Here is a 12692-nt window from a genome sequence, read left to right on the forward strand (position 1 = left end):
ACTTGACCATATCCAATAACATCATCATCTTTAGAGATTTTTGTTTATTTTTCCTACTTATGGGGATATTTGATAATATGTCAAACTATAAGGGTAATCAACAATTTTTTCCTTTTTTTCCCTCTTTTCTCTCTTTTAACATTTCAATATTTCACTATACTCTTTTAAATAAAAAGAATAAATTGAATAAGCAAACTTTTTATTACTACAACAACCATGTTCCAAGTGTCAAGGACAAAAATTAGAAGCCGCATTTCATTGTTCATTTTCTGATTCTGTGACAAACTTATGAAAACAAAATGGCTAAAATGCTGCTCAGCTACCCATCAGCAGCCACTTTGAATTATGGAAGTTATGTCCAAAAGGGTGCTTTGAGGAAAGCAAATGGTACTTATGTAGCGCATTGCTGCAGTTTTTCATCAGCTAAGGAAGTGGGATTGATGGGTAATAAAGTTGAGGAAGATGCAAAAGTGCCTTTTAAAGAGAAAAAGAATGATATTAATAAGCAGTTTGAGTATTTGGTGAGTGAGTATGGTTGGAAAGTGAGGAAGTTGGTTAGAGTGGGTGAAGAGATGAGAGAAGTTGCTTTTATTCAAGCAGAAGCATTTCATAATCCTGTGGCCCTTTTCAATGATGTTTTCTTTGAATTCTTTAAGGTTTGAATCAATTCTTTACCCTTGTGTACTTTCTATATTCTATTTTAATTCTTAGTTAAGTTTGCTTCTAGCTTTTGTATCTTTGCCTTTTGATATTGGTGCTTTTCAAGTTCTATATAGAATGAAAAATCACTTTTTAACTTTTTTCTGCTCTACACAGGCAGAAGTGCTTTCCGGACTTCTTTACAAACTGAGAAACTCACCCCCGGACAGGTAAATGCAGAAAAACAAATTCTCTGTCCGAACGTCCGTACTTTACAAAATGCAGAATAATTTAAGTAATAAATTGTTGTTTTACTAGAATTAATAGTCCATAATTTTTCACTTTACTGCGAAATAATTCTGTAATGTTTAAAAATATGGACATTCTCACTAGAGAATGACTTGATAAACAAGTCTTAATGCGAATTTGAATAATATAATGTTGTTTTATACACTATTGGGGCACCAGATGTTGGCATGGTATTGTAATTGGACCAACGAAATGAAACATGAAGAAAAATGTTTGTGAATAGAATTAGATTGTCTTAACAGGTATGCGTGTTTGGTAGCTGAGCATTCAAATCCAAATGACAATATTGAGCCACAAAGGAAACTTGTGGGTGTAGTAGATGTCACAGTTTTGAGAGATGATCCTGTTCTTCAACATCTCCGGGGAGCAGAAGAATACCTCTACATCTCTGGCCTCGCCGTTTCAAAACGTTTCAGGTTTCATATTCTACTTTACCCATATAGCTAGTCAATAACTCTGTGTGTACTGTGTTGTTTATACATTGAAATTGACCAAAGGCTCTTATGGTAACAAATAGGAGACAGAAAATAGCTACTGCGTTGATGAAAGCCTGTGAGGTGCTTGCCGTTCTCTGGGGTTTTGAATACCTTGTTCTCCGAGCTTATGAAGATGATTATGGTGCTCGAAGACTGTATTCGAATGCAGGATACCGAGTTGTTTCAAGCGATCTGCCATGGTTTTCTACCTGGATTGGACGAAAACGCCGAGTTCTTATGATCAAGCGTTCCGATCATAATTTGCTTAATTGAAAACCTTCAATATACCTGCATTTTGCCTCACCTGTACATTCATGTGAAATGCCATAGAAATGAAAAGAACAAAATTGCAAGTGCTTGCATCTCATTTTCTGATGCTTGTGGCAGAATATTAAACTGATTGAACATGATATTACGATTTTCTTGACGTAACAAGATGGAATTAAGTAGATATTGGAATAGGTGGAAGCTACAATCATACATGATCACGAAAAAATCACAAGCATAAGTACATAAAAACAATCTAAGTAGCCTAAATTTATGATCAAATCACAATAAAATGTTTTCTTATAACATCAAACATTACATATATAACACATCAAAAACCTATGTCATCTTATGGGTAAACCTAATCCTTCAGAGTAAATAAAAAATCATAATATATTCGAGAAACTTTTTGCCAGCATGTGAACTTTTGAGTCATATTTGCTTGAAATTTGAACATTCAAAGATAAGCTACAGGTATTAGAAAAATAACTACAAAGAAATCTTCCCCGATTTGTCAGAAGAGTTGTCAGGAGACTTGTCCGTGCATGGATCGGCATCAGCAAGCATCTTGACGACCTCTCTCATAGGAGGACGTAGATTTGGAAGCTTGGTAGTGCATACAACAGCAATCTTCAAAACCTTGATCATGTCCTCTTTGATAGATTCTGATGCAACTTCACGGTCGAGAACCTTGAGGACATTTTCGTGGTTATTGAGATGAGTTGAAACCCAATAAACAATATCTTTCCCATCTCCATACTCCTCTTCAATAGGTTTTCTTCCAGTAACTAATTCGAGTAGCACCACACCAAAGCTAAATACATCACTCTTTTCACTAACTTTACAAGTGTATGCAAGCTCTGCCAAGAAAAATTAGATGCAGATTTATTAATAACAGCTCAAATATTAGTCAAGTTCAAATTGGAAATAACTAAAATAACAAAAAAAAAAGGACACTAATTCAAGAGATATGAAACCGAATAGAATTGGGGGCAGGGGATGAGGAGAATAATAGCTTGCTAAACAAGTTTTAAAACTAACCAGGGGCAATATAACCATGAGTTCCAGCAAAGCAGCTATAATCTGACACCTTAGGAGAATTTTCTGCGATCTTTGCAACTCCAAAATCAGCAATTTTTGGCTCATAATCCTCATCAAGCAATATGTTGCTCGATTTTATATCTCGATGTATAATAGGAGGCGAACAATCATGGTGCAGATAAGCAATTCCTTTGGCAGCTCCTAAAGCAATTTTGTATCTCCGAAACCAATCTAATTCTGGTTTCCCTTCTTTTACCCGTTTGTGAAGGGCTTGAAACAGATTACCATTGGGCATGTACTCTAAAACCAGAAAACTCGATCCTCCTTTCAGTAAACAAGCATAAAGCTTCAGTATGTTTCTGTGCCGGATTTTGCCCAAGATCTCCATTTCTGCTGCGAAAACCTTTACTCCGTCGCCTTTCCATAGTTGCTTTACGGCCACTGTGCCCGCATTTTTCTTCAAATCCAGGCGATAAACTTTTCCTGTACCACCACTTCCAATCAGATTGTCTTCTTCCAAATTACATATTTGCTCAGCATCAATGTCAATATGGTGGAAAGAGGCAAGCTTCCATTTTGAACTTACTTCTTTCTCCCCATTCTCCATATCAGCTGAAAGCTTGAAATTTTTGTAACTCACAAGCAGCAACCCAGCTAGAAAAGCTGCCAAAGCAACTGCAATGATACAGAACAAAACCAGTTTATCTTTAAATCCTCCTTTCTGTTTCTGTATTGCAGGGCAAGCAGTCAGTTTTGAATTCATAAGCATTTTAGTGCTTTGGTCTAGGCAGAGTCCTTCATTACTGGCAAAGGCTCCGTCTCCTCCCATCCTTAAAAAATCCAATGGAACACTTCCAGACAACTGGTTTTCTGACAAATCAATAGAACTTAACTTCAATTTCATCAAATTATCAGGAATAGAACCCGTCAATTTGTTTCCAGAAAGATTCAAAGCGTTCAAAGAGCTCAGTAGTGAAAGAGAACGAGGAATATTGCCACTCAAAGAATTCCGAGCAAGATTCAAGTCCACAATTCTAGCACAATCACCCATTTCATTCGGTATTGATCCTGTTAATGCATTTTCTTCCAAATGCAAGGAAGATAACTGCCTTAGAGCACCAAGAGCAGAAGGTATTTTACCCGAGAAATTATTGTTAGTCAAGATAAGCCTCTCCAAGTTTGTTAACCTGCCAAGTTCTGATGGAAGCTCACCTGAAAATCTATTGTTTTGCAAAACCAATTGACTTAAGCTAGTGGACAACCCAATTAGAGGCGATATCCCTCCAGTAAAGTCATTATCACCAAAATCAAGCATACCTACATTAGGCAATGCCCAAAGTCCATCGGGAATCTTCCCAGACAAATGATTGTCACTGATTCTCAACCTCTGAATAGTTTTGCAGTCAGCATAAGAATCTGGCACCTCCCCAGAAAAATTATTGCTCAAGGCAAGTAAGTTCAACAATTTCCTTTTTTCACACAAGTATTTGGGGAAACTACCAGAAAATTGATTTTCTGATATGTCAACATCAGTCAGTGCAGTGTACCGGCCCAAATTCTCTGGAAATGGGCCAGAAAATCTGTTTCCATAAATTGAGAATGCAAAAAGCTTTCGCATATCCCCAAAACCAGAAGGGAATTCTCCAGAAAAGTTATTCTTAAAGCATTGAAAAACCGTCAAGTTCTTCAAATTTCCAATCTCCTCAGGCAATTTCCCATACATCTGGTTTGAAGAGATATCAAATTCTTGCAAAAGAGTAAGGTTGCCAAGCTCTGCCGGAAGTTCCCCAGTCAAATTATTTGCATAAAGCTCAATTTTCCAAAGCTTCTGCAACTTCCCAATGGATCTCGGGAATTCCCCAGAAATCTTGTTTCTACATATGTCAAGTGTGCCTAACTCCCTCAGTTCAGAAATGGATTCTGGAATCCGTGCCCTTAAATTGCAATGAGCCAGAAACAGGTATGTCAAATTTTTCAAATTCCCAATACTCTCCGGAATTTCAGCCTCATCATACACATTATCCCCTATACTCAATGAAACTAGCTGGGTTAAATTGACCACCCAACGGGGGAATCTACCAGTGAAGTAGTTGATTGACAAATCAAAAATTTCCAAGTTTTTCAAAGCGGAAAGATCTGGTACTGATCCAACCATTGCATTTCCCGTAACATTCAGTACTTTGAGATTGCTACAATTGCTTAGCTCCGAAGGAAGCTTCCCAGACAGAACATTGAAAGGCAGCGAAAGGACAGTGAGACTTTGTAATGCTGAAATGGAACTTGAAATTTCACCAGACAAAGACTTGTTGTCAAATGATATTTCGGTGACTCTCCCAGTGACAGAATCACAAGTAATCCCCGAGAACCCGCATGGAGAATCAGCTGACTCTTTCCAGGAATCTAAGACCCCATGAGGATCTTTCAGCTTGCTTTTGAACTGAATAAGGGCTTGTGTTTCAACATTCAAGGACAGCGATGGCGGGAAAACAGAGACCAGAATGAAACATAACAGAGCTAGCAAATGGAAGCAGAGAAATGGGATTTTGGCCATTGTCAAAAAACCAAGTGGCAAATTTTGGTCATTTAAACAAAGGATGTCGCCACAAGATCAATAAACTCGATTAATGACCATGGCAGAAACAGCTGAAAAGAAGAAGATTCAAAATAAAATCATAATCTATTGACCACCCAAATTAGATTATACCTTTGAAATACAATAAAAATAAATAAATAAATAAATCACATAAAATAAAGTTTATCTATAAAAAAATTGACGTTCAAACGTCAATTTTGTTTTTAGCTGTGGATTTTGGTGTGATTCCTGTTGATCATTATAAAATTATATCTAAGAAAGAGACTATTAATTATATGTACTATGCTTTGAAGTTACTCTACTCATTGCATTGCTTTGCATTTTGGCTATATAAATTTAGCATCAAGAAAAGTTAACAATTAGAAAGAAATAAAAATAATGGTAACAATTGAATCTTGCTTTTAAATACAGTTTAAAAACTTTTGTAAAAACTAATAATTTTCATTAGTTTTCTGGGTTAGCATGTCCCCTATACTGAAAACCAAATCTAACTTTTAGGTTTCTTTTTACTATTAGAATAGTTAATTATACATTACCTTACTATTTTTTCTTTTTTAAATACCAATAAAAAAAGTGAATTGAATGAAGACTCATAAGAGAGGGTAAAAAGGCGATAAACTTACCTGAATTCTGATAAGGTAGTAAAATTTGATGGCTTTCAAGTTTCTTCTCTAGAGATTTCCGAAACTACAACACAAATTACAAGCTATTAAGCCAACAAGAAAAGAAATAAAGTATGAATAAAATTTTTAAGAAATCCTCTGCTTTTTTCTCTTTAATGGATCAAAGAAAGAAAATATATACCCAGAAATGGAAATCTCGTGCAGCAACTTGACTTAATGACTAGTTGTTTTGTCTTATAACCCCTGGAATTCTTCAACAAAATGAAAGAACTGGGGAAGTGGGGTTGCCACCGCACTAAAAAGCTGTATAGTTGTTTGTTTGTTTTCCAAGAAAATATATAACCGACCTTAGAAACAGCACCAACAGCTGGAATTTTTCTAGAGAAAATGAAAATCTTTGTTCAGGCCACCGAGAGAAAGAGAGTGTATGTGCATGTTGTTGTTGTTGTTGGTACACGAGAATTGAGAAGCAATTAAGCTCAGATTCCCAAAAGAGGGGGGAGAAAAAAAAAAGGAAAAGAAAAGCTCCAAATTTTCTGCTGAAGAAGGTTTCTTAGCAGCTGCTCAAAGAAGAAAATGAGAGAGAGAGAGAGAGAGAGATTGGAGGGAGAAAGAACATTGGATCTTAGAAGCAGAAGCAAAGGGACAAAAGTGCTCCCATGAGAAGTCTTTGGCAGTGCTTGTCGTTACACTGTTCAGTCACCGTGGTGGTGGGAAAAGGTTAACATCATCAAATTCATTATTGATTGGACTGATGTTTTGGTATTTTATCATTTAGGTCCTTCACGTCTTGCATTTCTGTTAAATAAAACTTAACTTATGACTTTTGATTGAATAAGTCATAACTTCTGTTTTATGTTTAACATACGAGTGCTTCCCTAATGCCGAGTGCTAACATAATAAGATATGATTATCATATCAATACAAATTTAATTACTCAATGCTAAGTGCTAACATAATAAGATATGATTATCCAATCAATATAAATTTCAGTGTAAAATACATATGTATATGTATTTATTTCATTGAATTAATTAAAAGGTACACATGACAAGAATTCAATAGAAAAGAGTGTGTGTATTAACAACATATAAGATTTTATATTATTAAGACTAGCTAATTACTTAATTATAACTTTTGCTATATTTATCTATATGCATATGAAAGGAAGGGAATGTGCCCCTAAGCTAATTATGTATTCCGTTTGCTGAAGGTAGTTTTGATATTTGTAAATACTATTAAAGAGTATTACCATATGTAAATTTTATTTATATAACATTACATAATGTCACATTTACATCTTATGGCTAAATTAAAGAATTATCTCTAAATTTGAGTGACAGTGAGATTTTTCATTTTATTATCATGATATATTTTTTTTCTCTCATTTTCCTCTGATGCTTTGAATAATTAATAAAAAAAAATTGACTGTGGGGACTCTTTTAAGAAATATTACAACTTATTACTATTAAACACTAATATACTAAAAAATAGCGTGATCAGTGATAAAATTTGCTGTATTAGTCTAGATTAATTTTACTTTGAAGATATGTTGGATTTTCCTTTTAATTCAGTCAAAACCGAAAAAGACAATATGGTGTAAGAAAACGATTAAACTTAAACGAGTAGTAATTTTACGGTAATAATCAAATGAAAGCTAAACGAAAATAGAAATAACATAAAATATTTGTAACTGCCGTTTGGTATGAAATGTGGATCTAATCAATATGTCCATAGTAAGAAATAATGCGCATTTTTTTTTCTTCATCATTATCTAAGTTATTTCTTGTTATAGATTTTTTTTCATAAAGAATAAATAAATAAACAATTATACTTTCATACTTTAATTTACGAGTGAGAGTATCTTAAAATAATTTGTTGACTCAAAATTTTGACACGAATTTTAAGATTTTAATTTCTTCTAATTCAATGATGGATTAATTAAACTCAGTAAATACTAATTTTGACTTTGAATATCTATTATTAGTTTATTTAAAGTCTCATGGGTATGAGTAGTTGTAGGCTACAAGTACTCAAACTCAAACTCATTCCCTGGTTATTTAATTTTAGTCATTTTTTCTTCTACTCATTAACTTTTATTTGCTATTTTTTTCCACTTATTAGCTTTTATTTGCTATTATAGATTTGAGAAAAAAGAAGCTCAAAATTATATTTTAGCATCACAAAAATTACATAAAATAAAAAAAAATCAAAACTAATTTTTTTTTTTAAAAAAAAGAAATCAATTTTGCTTTCCCTTATTGAAACCTAAATCAATTAAGTCTCTAATACACAAACATAATATCCTAATATGACATATTTTCTCGTGGCATATGTAGCTCATAATCATGATATTAATATTGCTTTACAATGTTCTCTCTTTTTTTTTTTTTTAATATGTCTCCTGGATGTCAAGAAATTAGAAAAATGAAAAATCTTATCTTATGAATTAAAAAAAGTACAACTTAATATCGTAAATATTCAAATTCTAATAAAAATAACAGAATTAATTAATCCAATCATGAATTTAATCATTTATACATATGTTGTTTCACTACATGCAATTGTTTCATTTTTTTAATTAGCCCTACAGCAGTGACTTACAACAAGCGAATAATCAAAGTTTACATAATATTGAGATCAGGCTACGGTGCAACTGTGGTACCGTGCCACAGTTGCATCCAGCCATTGAATGCACTTGGATCGGTAGAGTCCACTGACATCCAACGGCTAAATGCAACTGTGGCACGGTACCACAGTTGCACCACAGGTTTCCCCATAATATTGTATAAAAAAATGTTTTTCATTATCAAATTCAAAAATCGATTTGTAATTTGGCCTATAATTGATTGCATTTAAAAGCAACCAATTATTATTCACATTTTTCCTTCTCTGTTTCTGCTAAAATTTTTAAAAATTAGTAATAATCATGGTTTATTGGGATTCCAGTCAGTCAATCCATTATTAATTGGTGTGATTAATGTCTTTCAATAATTACTCAAAAAATGGAAGAAGAAATTAAACTTGACAAACTTCTGCCACTTAAGACACTGCCGACACATTAGTGGAAATTGGATTTTGATGTTTTATCATCCCCCAATAGAATTGTTTTTTTTTTTTTAAATTGACAAAAATTAGAGTTTTATATTTGATTTATGAAGAAAGTAGGATTAGTCTTAATCTTTGTCTTATTTACTTCTTGTTGAGTTAGTTTAGTTTTATTTTTTCCTTTTTGAGTGTTTAGTTAGTCGTAGCAGATCTAATTTCAAAAATATTTTTTTAATTGAATAATTAAACAATTTTATGTAAAATTAATCATACTGTATTTAACAGTAACGTGATGTAACTGATCCATCAATTTTATGGAAGTGTTATCCACTGGAAACAAATCCTTAAAATTAAAATATATTCTAAAAAATATTACTCTTTTGCAGTTCCTGTAATACGTTGAATTGAAGAAATATTTAACAATTTAATTATTTGAAGTGTGCGATTAACAATGAAATTTAATAAGATCATGTTGTTTGTTTTATTAATTAGTTCCATTGTGCAGTTGAGAATATTGATTAAAAAACTACCAACCGTGTGTGACTGTCCAATCATGAAAAGAGTTAAGAAGCATTATATAATAATATAAGGTCGTGATGAAGATGTCAAGTGAGAAGGAAATTCAATTGAACGGCCAACGTTTTTCAATCTCGTTTTACTCATGTACTCTCACCCCGTCTCTAGGAGATAAGTTTTGGGTGATTTCGACTTTTATATATGTACATATTTTTTCTTTTTTATTTTTATTACATAAGCCTCTTAATTAATTAAATAATAGTAAATAAACAGATGAACAAAACTAGACAAATTTGGACACTATTAGAACACAACTTAAATATCTTGCCCAAGAAAAAGTAGTCTACATATGCCCAAATTTTCTTACAGAAATTTGGGCACACATTCGATGCAAATTCATGTCAGTTAGTGACAACTGGGGCTTCCATAATTTTGGTTTATATACGATAGGCCAAGCTATAAATGTTTCCACTTGATAGTTGATAGTAACACACACAATATCTTTATCACAAGTGCCCATACATTTAACACGTATTGCATATTCTTTTTGTAGGAGCAAAATGGGCAAACGGAAAGTACAAAAATAAGTTCATTTTAGCTTATAAAGTGGTCTTTTTCTTAGCTGTCCCAAGTCCTAACTATCCACAACCACTCATTTTGTTCTTTGTAGGCATAAAATTAGTGTAAGAATATTTAAAGGTATAATTAGAGTCAAAATTTAGTAACACCAACACAGTAAAAGAAAATGGATCAAATCTAGAGTAATTGTCAACTCGTTTAAAATAAATTATTAAATTAATCAACAACTCCTTATTTAAGTTAGTCAAATATTTTTGTCTCATCTTTGGGATCGAGTTCAAGTCAAAATCTCAACCAACATTGAGTTAGGTTTCAAGTCTGCATGGTGAGCTTATTTTTTATTACCAATATTGTGTTTTACTCTCTAATATAATGTTAAAATAATAATAGTAATGAGCTCGAAAGGGTCTAACAAAAAGATATACACGTGCAGTAATTAAATTTTGAAAAACCTATTATTAGAAACCAAATTGGCTTGAAAATTAGAAATCACGTGGCGGTGAATGTGAGATAATCTACTCATGCTATTAATATGATCAACTATTATATAATAGAAAATCATTTGTGAGAAAAGGAAAACAAATCACATGGTACATGATCGTCATCGGAGCCATCGAGAAAGAAGATAATAAAACGGCTCTCGACCACCGACCAGGAGACAGAAAATTATTAATTTGCTTAAACGATAGCAATTGTTTATCTGTTTTTAAGCATTACAGCTGTGTTTTGTGCTGGATAACTGCAAAGCTCAGGCCCGTGAAATCCGATATGAGTGAGCTGTATTCATTCTTCCAGATTTTATGTTGATTGATGAAACAAACAAAATATTTTCAATTGAAGGTGTGAAATGAAATACGAAACCTTAGAATTTTACTTATTACATATTTGTGTAATATTTTACTTAAAAAGGGCATAATTATGATTTCGTCTGAAGAGTTGAAGAGTTAACGGTTGTTCAAATATCGTATACTTAATCTAACGTCAGTTCTCATCTAAGGTGCAATTATTCTTTTAAACACCTCTTATTACGTATTTTTTACTTAAATTTTGTCATGTGATAAGATAGTGTGAGTTAATTTAAAATATGAGTTAATATTATAAACTTCCATATATATATACCTCAATCAAGTAGTCATGAAAATGATTATTTTTTTTAAATTTTATTTTCTAGAAGAGTGAGATCCCAAAATCATCCCATCCCAAGGACTATTTAAAGACAAACTATATGAAAACTACATTTTTTTTCCTTGAATTAAATTGACAGAAAAAGATGTACATTGCGTAGTTCCCGATTATCCCTGCTTGCTTCTTCAATTATTGGACACCCAGCTAGCATAAATACAAAACTTTCACATCTCTATTGTAAATGAATTTGTTTGAAGGCAAACGATTGGAGACAGCAGGAATGGAGAATGAGATAAGGATTACTATTTTTATGCTCGGGGGGCAACGCATGCGCCAAAGCTGGGCCATGAAAGTAACAATACGAGAGCATGCTAATAATATCCACTACATTACTAATTTGAAGTATATATTCTTTGGTCAGCATTAGAGGCATGAAAAAAGACATACATGGTGCCTCAGTGCTTGTTTCTTTCATTTTAAGAATGTGATTGTCAATTTTTATTTGATTGTGGTTATGGAATCCCAAGCACTGAAGAGATAATGTTTGAGAGGAACGGGAAGTGATTTTTCACTTTTTTGAAGGATTTAAGCTTGGATATTATAGATATTGGTACGTAATTGAGGTGGTGTTCATATTTTAGTCAGAAATCTAAATAAATTTAAATTAATAGATGAAATCCGAATTGATTTGAATATTTAAATTTAAATAATTTATTTAATTTTCTGAATATATGAATATAAGAATTACATTGTTTATTTTTTTAATTCTCTTGTCGAGTCATGACTAGAGAAATTTGACGGCAAATAATTACGCCGAGTTATAAATATAACATATATACCTAATATCAGCAATTTAAATAAAAATAAAAAACTACAACACAAAAAAATTAAGGGAAATTATCCAACGTCCACCCCTTTTTTTACCTTTTTTTAAAAATACATAATTTTTTTTTTGCAGCACTCATCTAAAATTAACATTTTTTTCATTGGTCCACTCTCGTTATAATACCGTTAGAACTTTGCTAATATCATAAGGGTAAAATTATCATTTCACAACAATACAGTGGTGGACAAGTGCAAAACAATATAACTTCAAGTTGAGTTCAGCAAAAAAGAATTAAGAATTGTGTATTTTTGAAACAATACGAAAAAAAAAGTAATCGGTGGATAATTTATTTTTTACATTTAAGGGTAAAAAAATCATTTATATAATATTCCGTTAGTTTTCTTAACAGCCTTCAAATAAAAATTAAAGAGCGAAAAGAAATGTAATTTTATGTGGATTTTAATAAAAAAATTATATATTTTTAAAAAAATTAAAAAAAAATATGCGGAGAATGAATAATTTTTCAAAAATTAATACTTTTCCAACCTTCTCACCTCAATAATGACACAGCATGGAAAGTCCCAGGGCTACTTGCCTACTTCGTACAGTGAATATGGAGATAATTGTGAATAGTTTTCAACCTCCTCGCT

The 12692-nt window shown here is 32.3% G+C and overlaps 2 protein-coding genes across 2 annotated transcripts; one reads left to right on the forward strand and one right to left on the reverse strand.

The window, feature by feature from the left end:
* Positions 1-299: 299 nt before the first annotated feature.
* On the forward strand, positions 300-1863 carry LOC18049158. Its single transcript, XM_006441485.2, has 4 exons — positions 300-656; positions 817-869; positions 1191-1364; positions 1466-1863. Exons 1-4 carry the CDS (start codon positions 300-302, stop codon positions 1695-1697), a joined length of 816 nt encoding a protein of 271 aa, XP_006441548.1. The 3' UTR covers positions 1698-1863.
* A 207-nt stretch (positions 1864-2070) lies between these two features.
* On the reverse strand, positions 2071-6628 carry LOC18049159 (receptor protein-tyrosine kinase CEPR2). Its single transcript, XM_006441486.2, has 4 exons — positions 6130-6628; positions 5949-6012; positions 2733-5375; positions 2071-2551 (listed from the first exon to the last, which is right to left on the reverse strand). Exons 3-4 carry the CDS (start codon positions 5281-5283, stop codon positions 2181-2183), a joined length of 2922 nt encoding a protein of 973 aa, XP_006441549.1. The 5' UTR covers positions 5284-5375; positions 5949-6012; positions 6130-6628; the 3' UTR covers positions 2071-2180.
* Between the last annotated feature and the right edge of the window lie 6064 nt (positions 6629-12692).

Source organism: Citrus clementina, unplaced genomic scaffold (genome assembly GCF_000493195.1).
Source record: "Citrus clementina cultivar Clemenules unplaced genomic scaffold, Citrus_clementina_v1.0 scaffold_3, whole genome shotgun sequence".
NCBI classification, from domain to species: domain Eukaryota; kingdom Viridiplantae; phylum Streptophyta; class Magnoliopsida; order Sapindales; family Rutaceae; genus Citrus; species Citrus x clementina.

What these genes read in the sequence shown, in the direction of transcription:
- LOC18049158 (XM_006441485.2), top strand. Translation starts at nt 300, where the DNA reads ATGGCTAAAATGCTGCTCAGCTACCCATCAGCAGCCACTTTGAATTAT. An exon ending in TTTTCTTTGAATTCTTTAAG is followed by an intron (nt 657 to 816) that starts GTTTGAATCAAT and finishes TGCTCTACACAG; the next exon opens with GCAGAAGTGCTTTCCGGACT. An exon ending in GCCGTTTCAAAACGTTTCAG is followed by an intron (nt 1,365 to 1,465) that starts GTTTCATATTCT and finishes GGTAACAAATAG; the next exon opens with GAGACAGAAAATAGCTACTG.
- LOC18049159 (XM_006441486.2), bottom strand. Translation starts at nt 5,283, where the DNA reads ATGGCCAAAATCCCATTTCTCTGCTTCCATTTGCTAGCTCTGTTATGT. An exon ending in TCATGGTTATATTGCCCCTG is followed by an intron (nt 2,552 to 2,732) that starts GTTAGTTTTAAA and finishes TTTTCTTGGCAG; the next exon opens with AGCTTGCATACACTTGTAAA.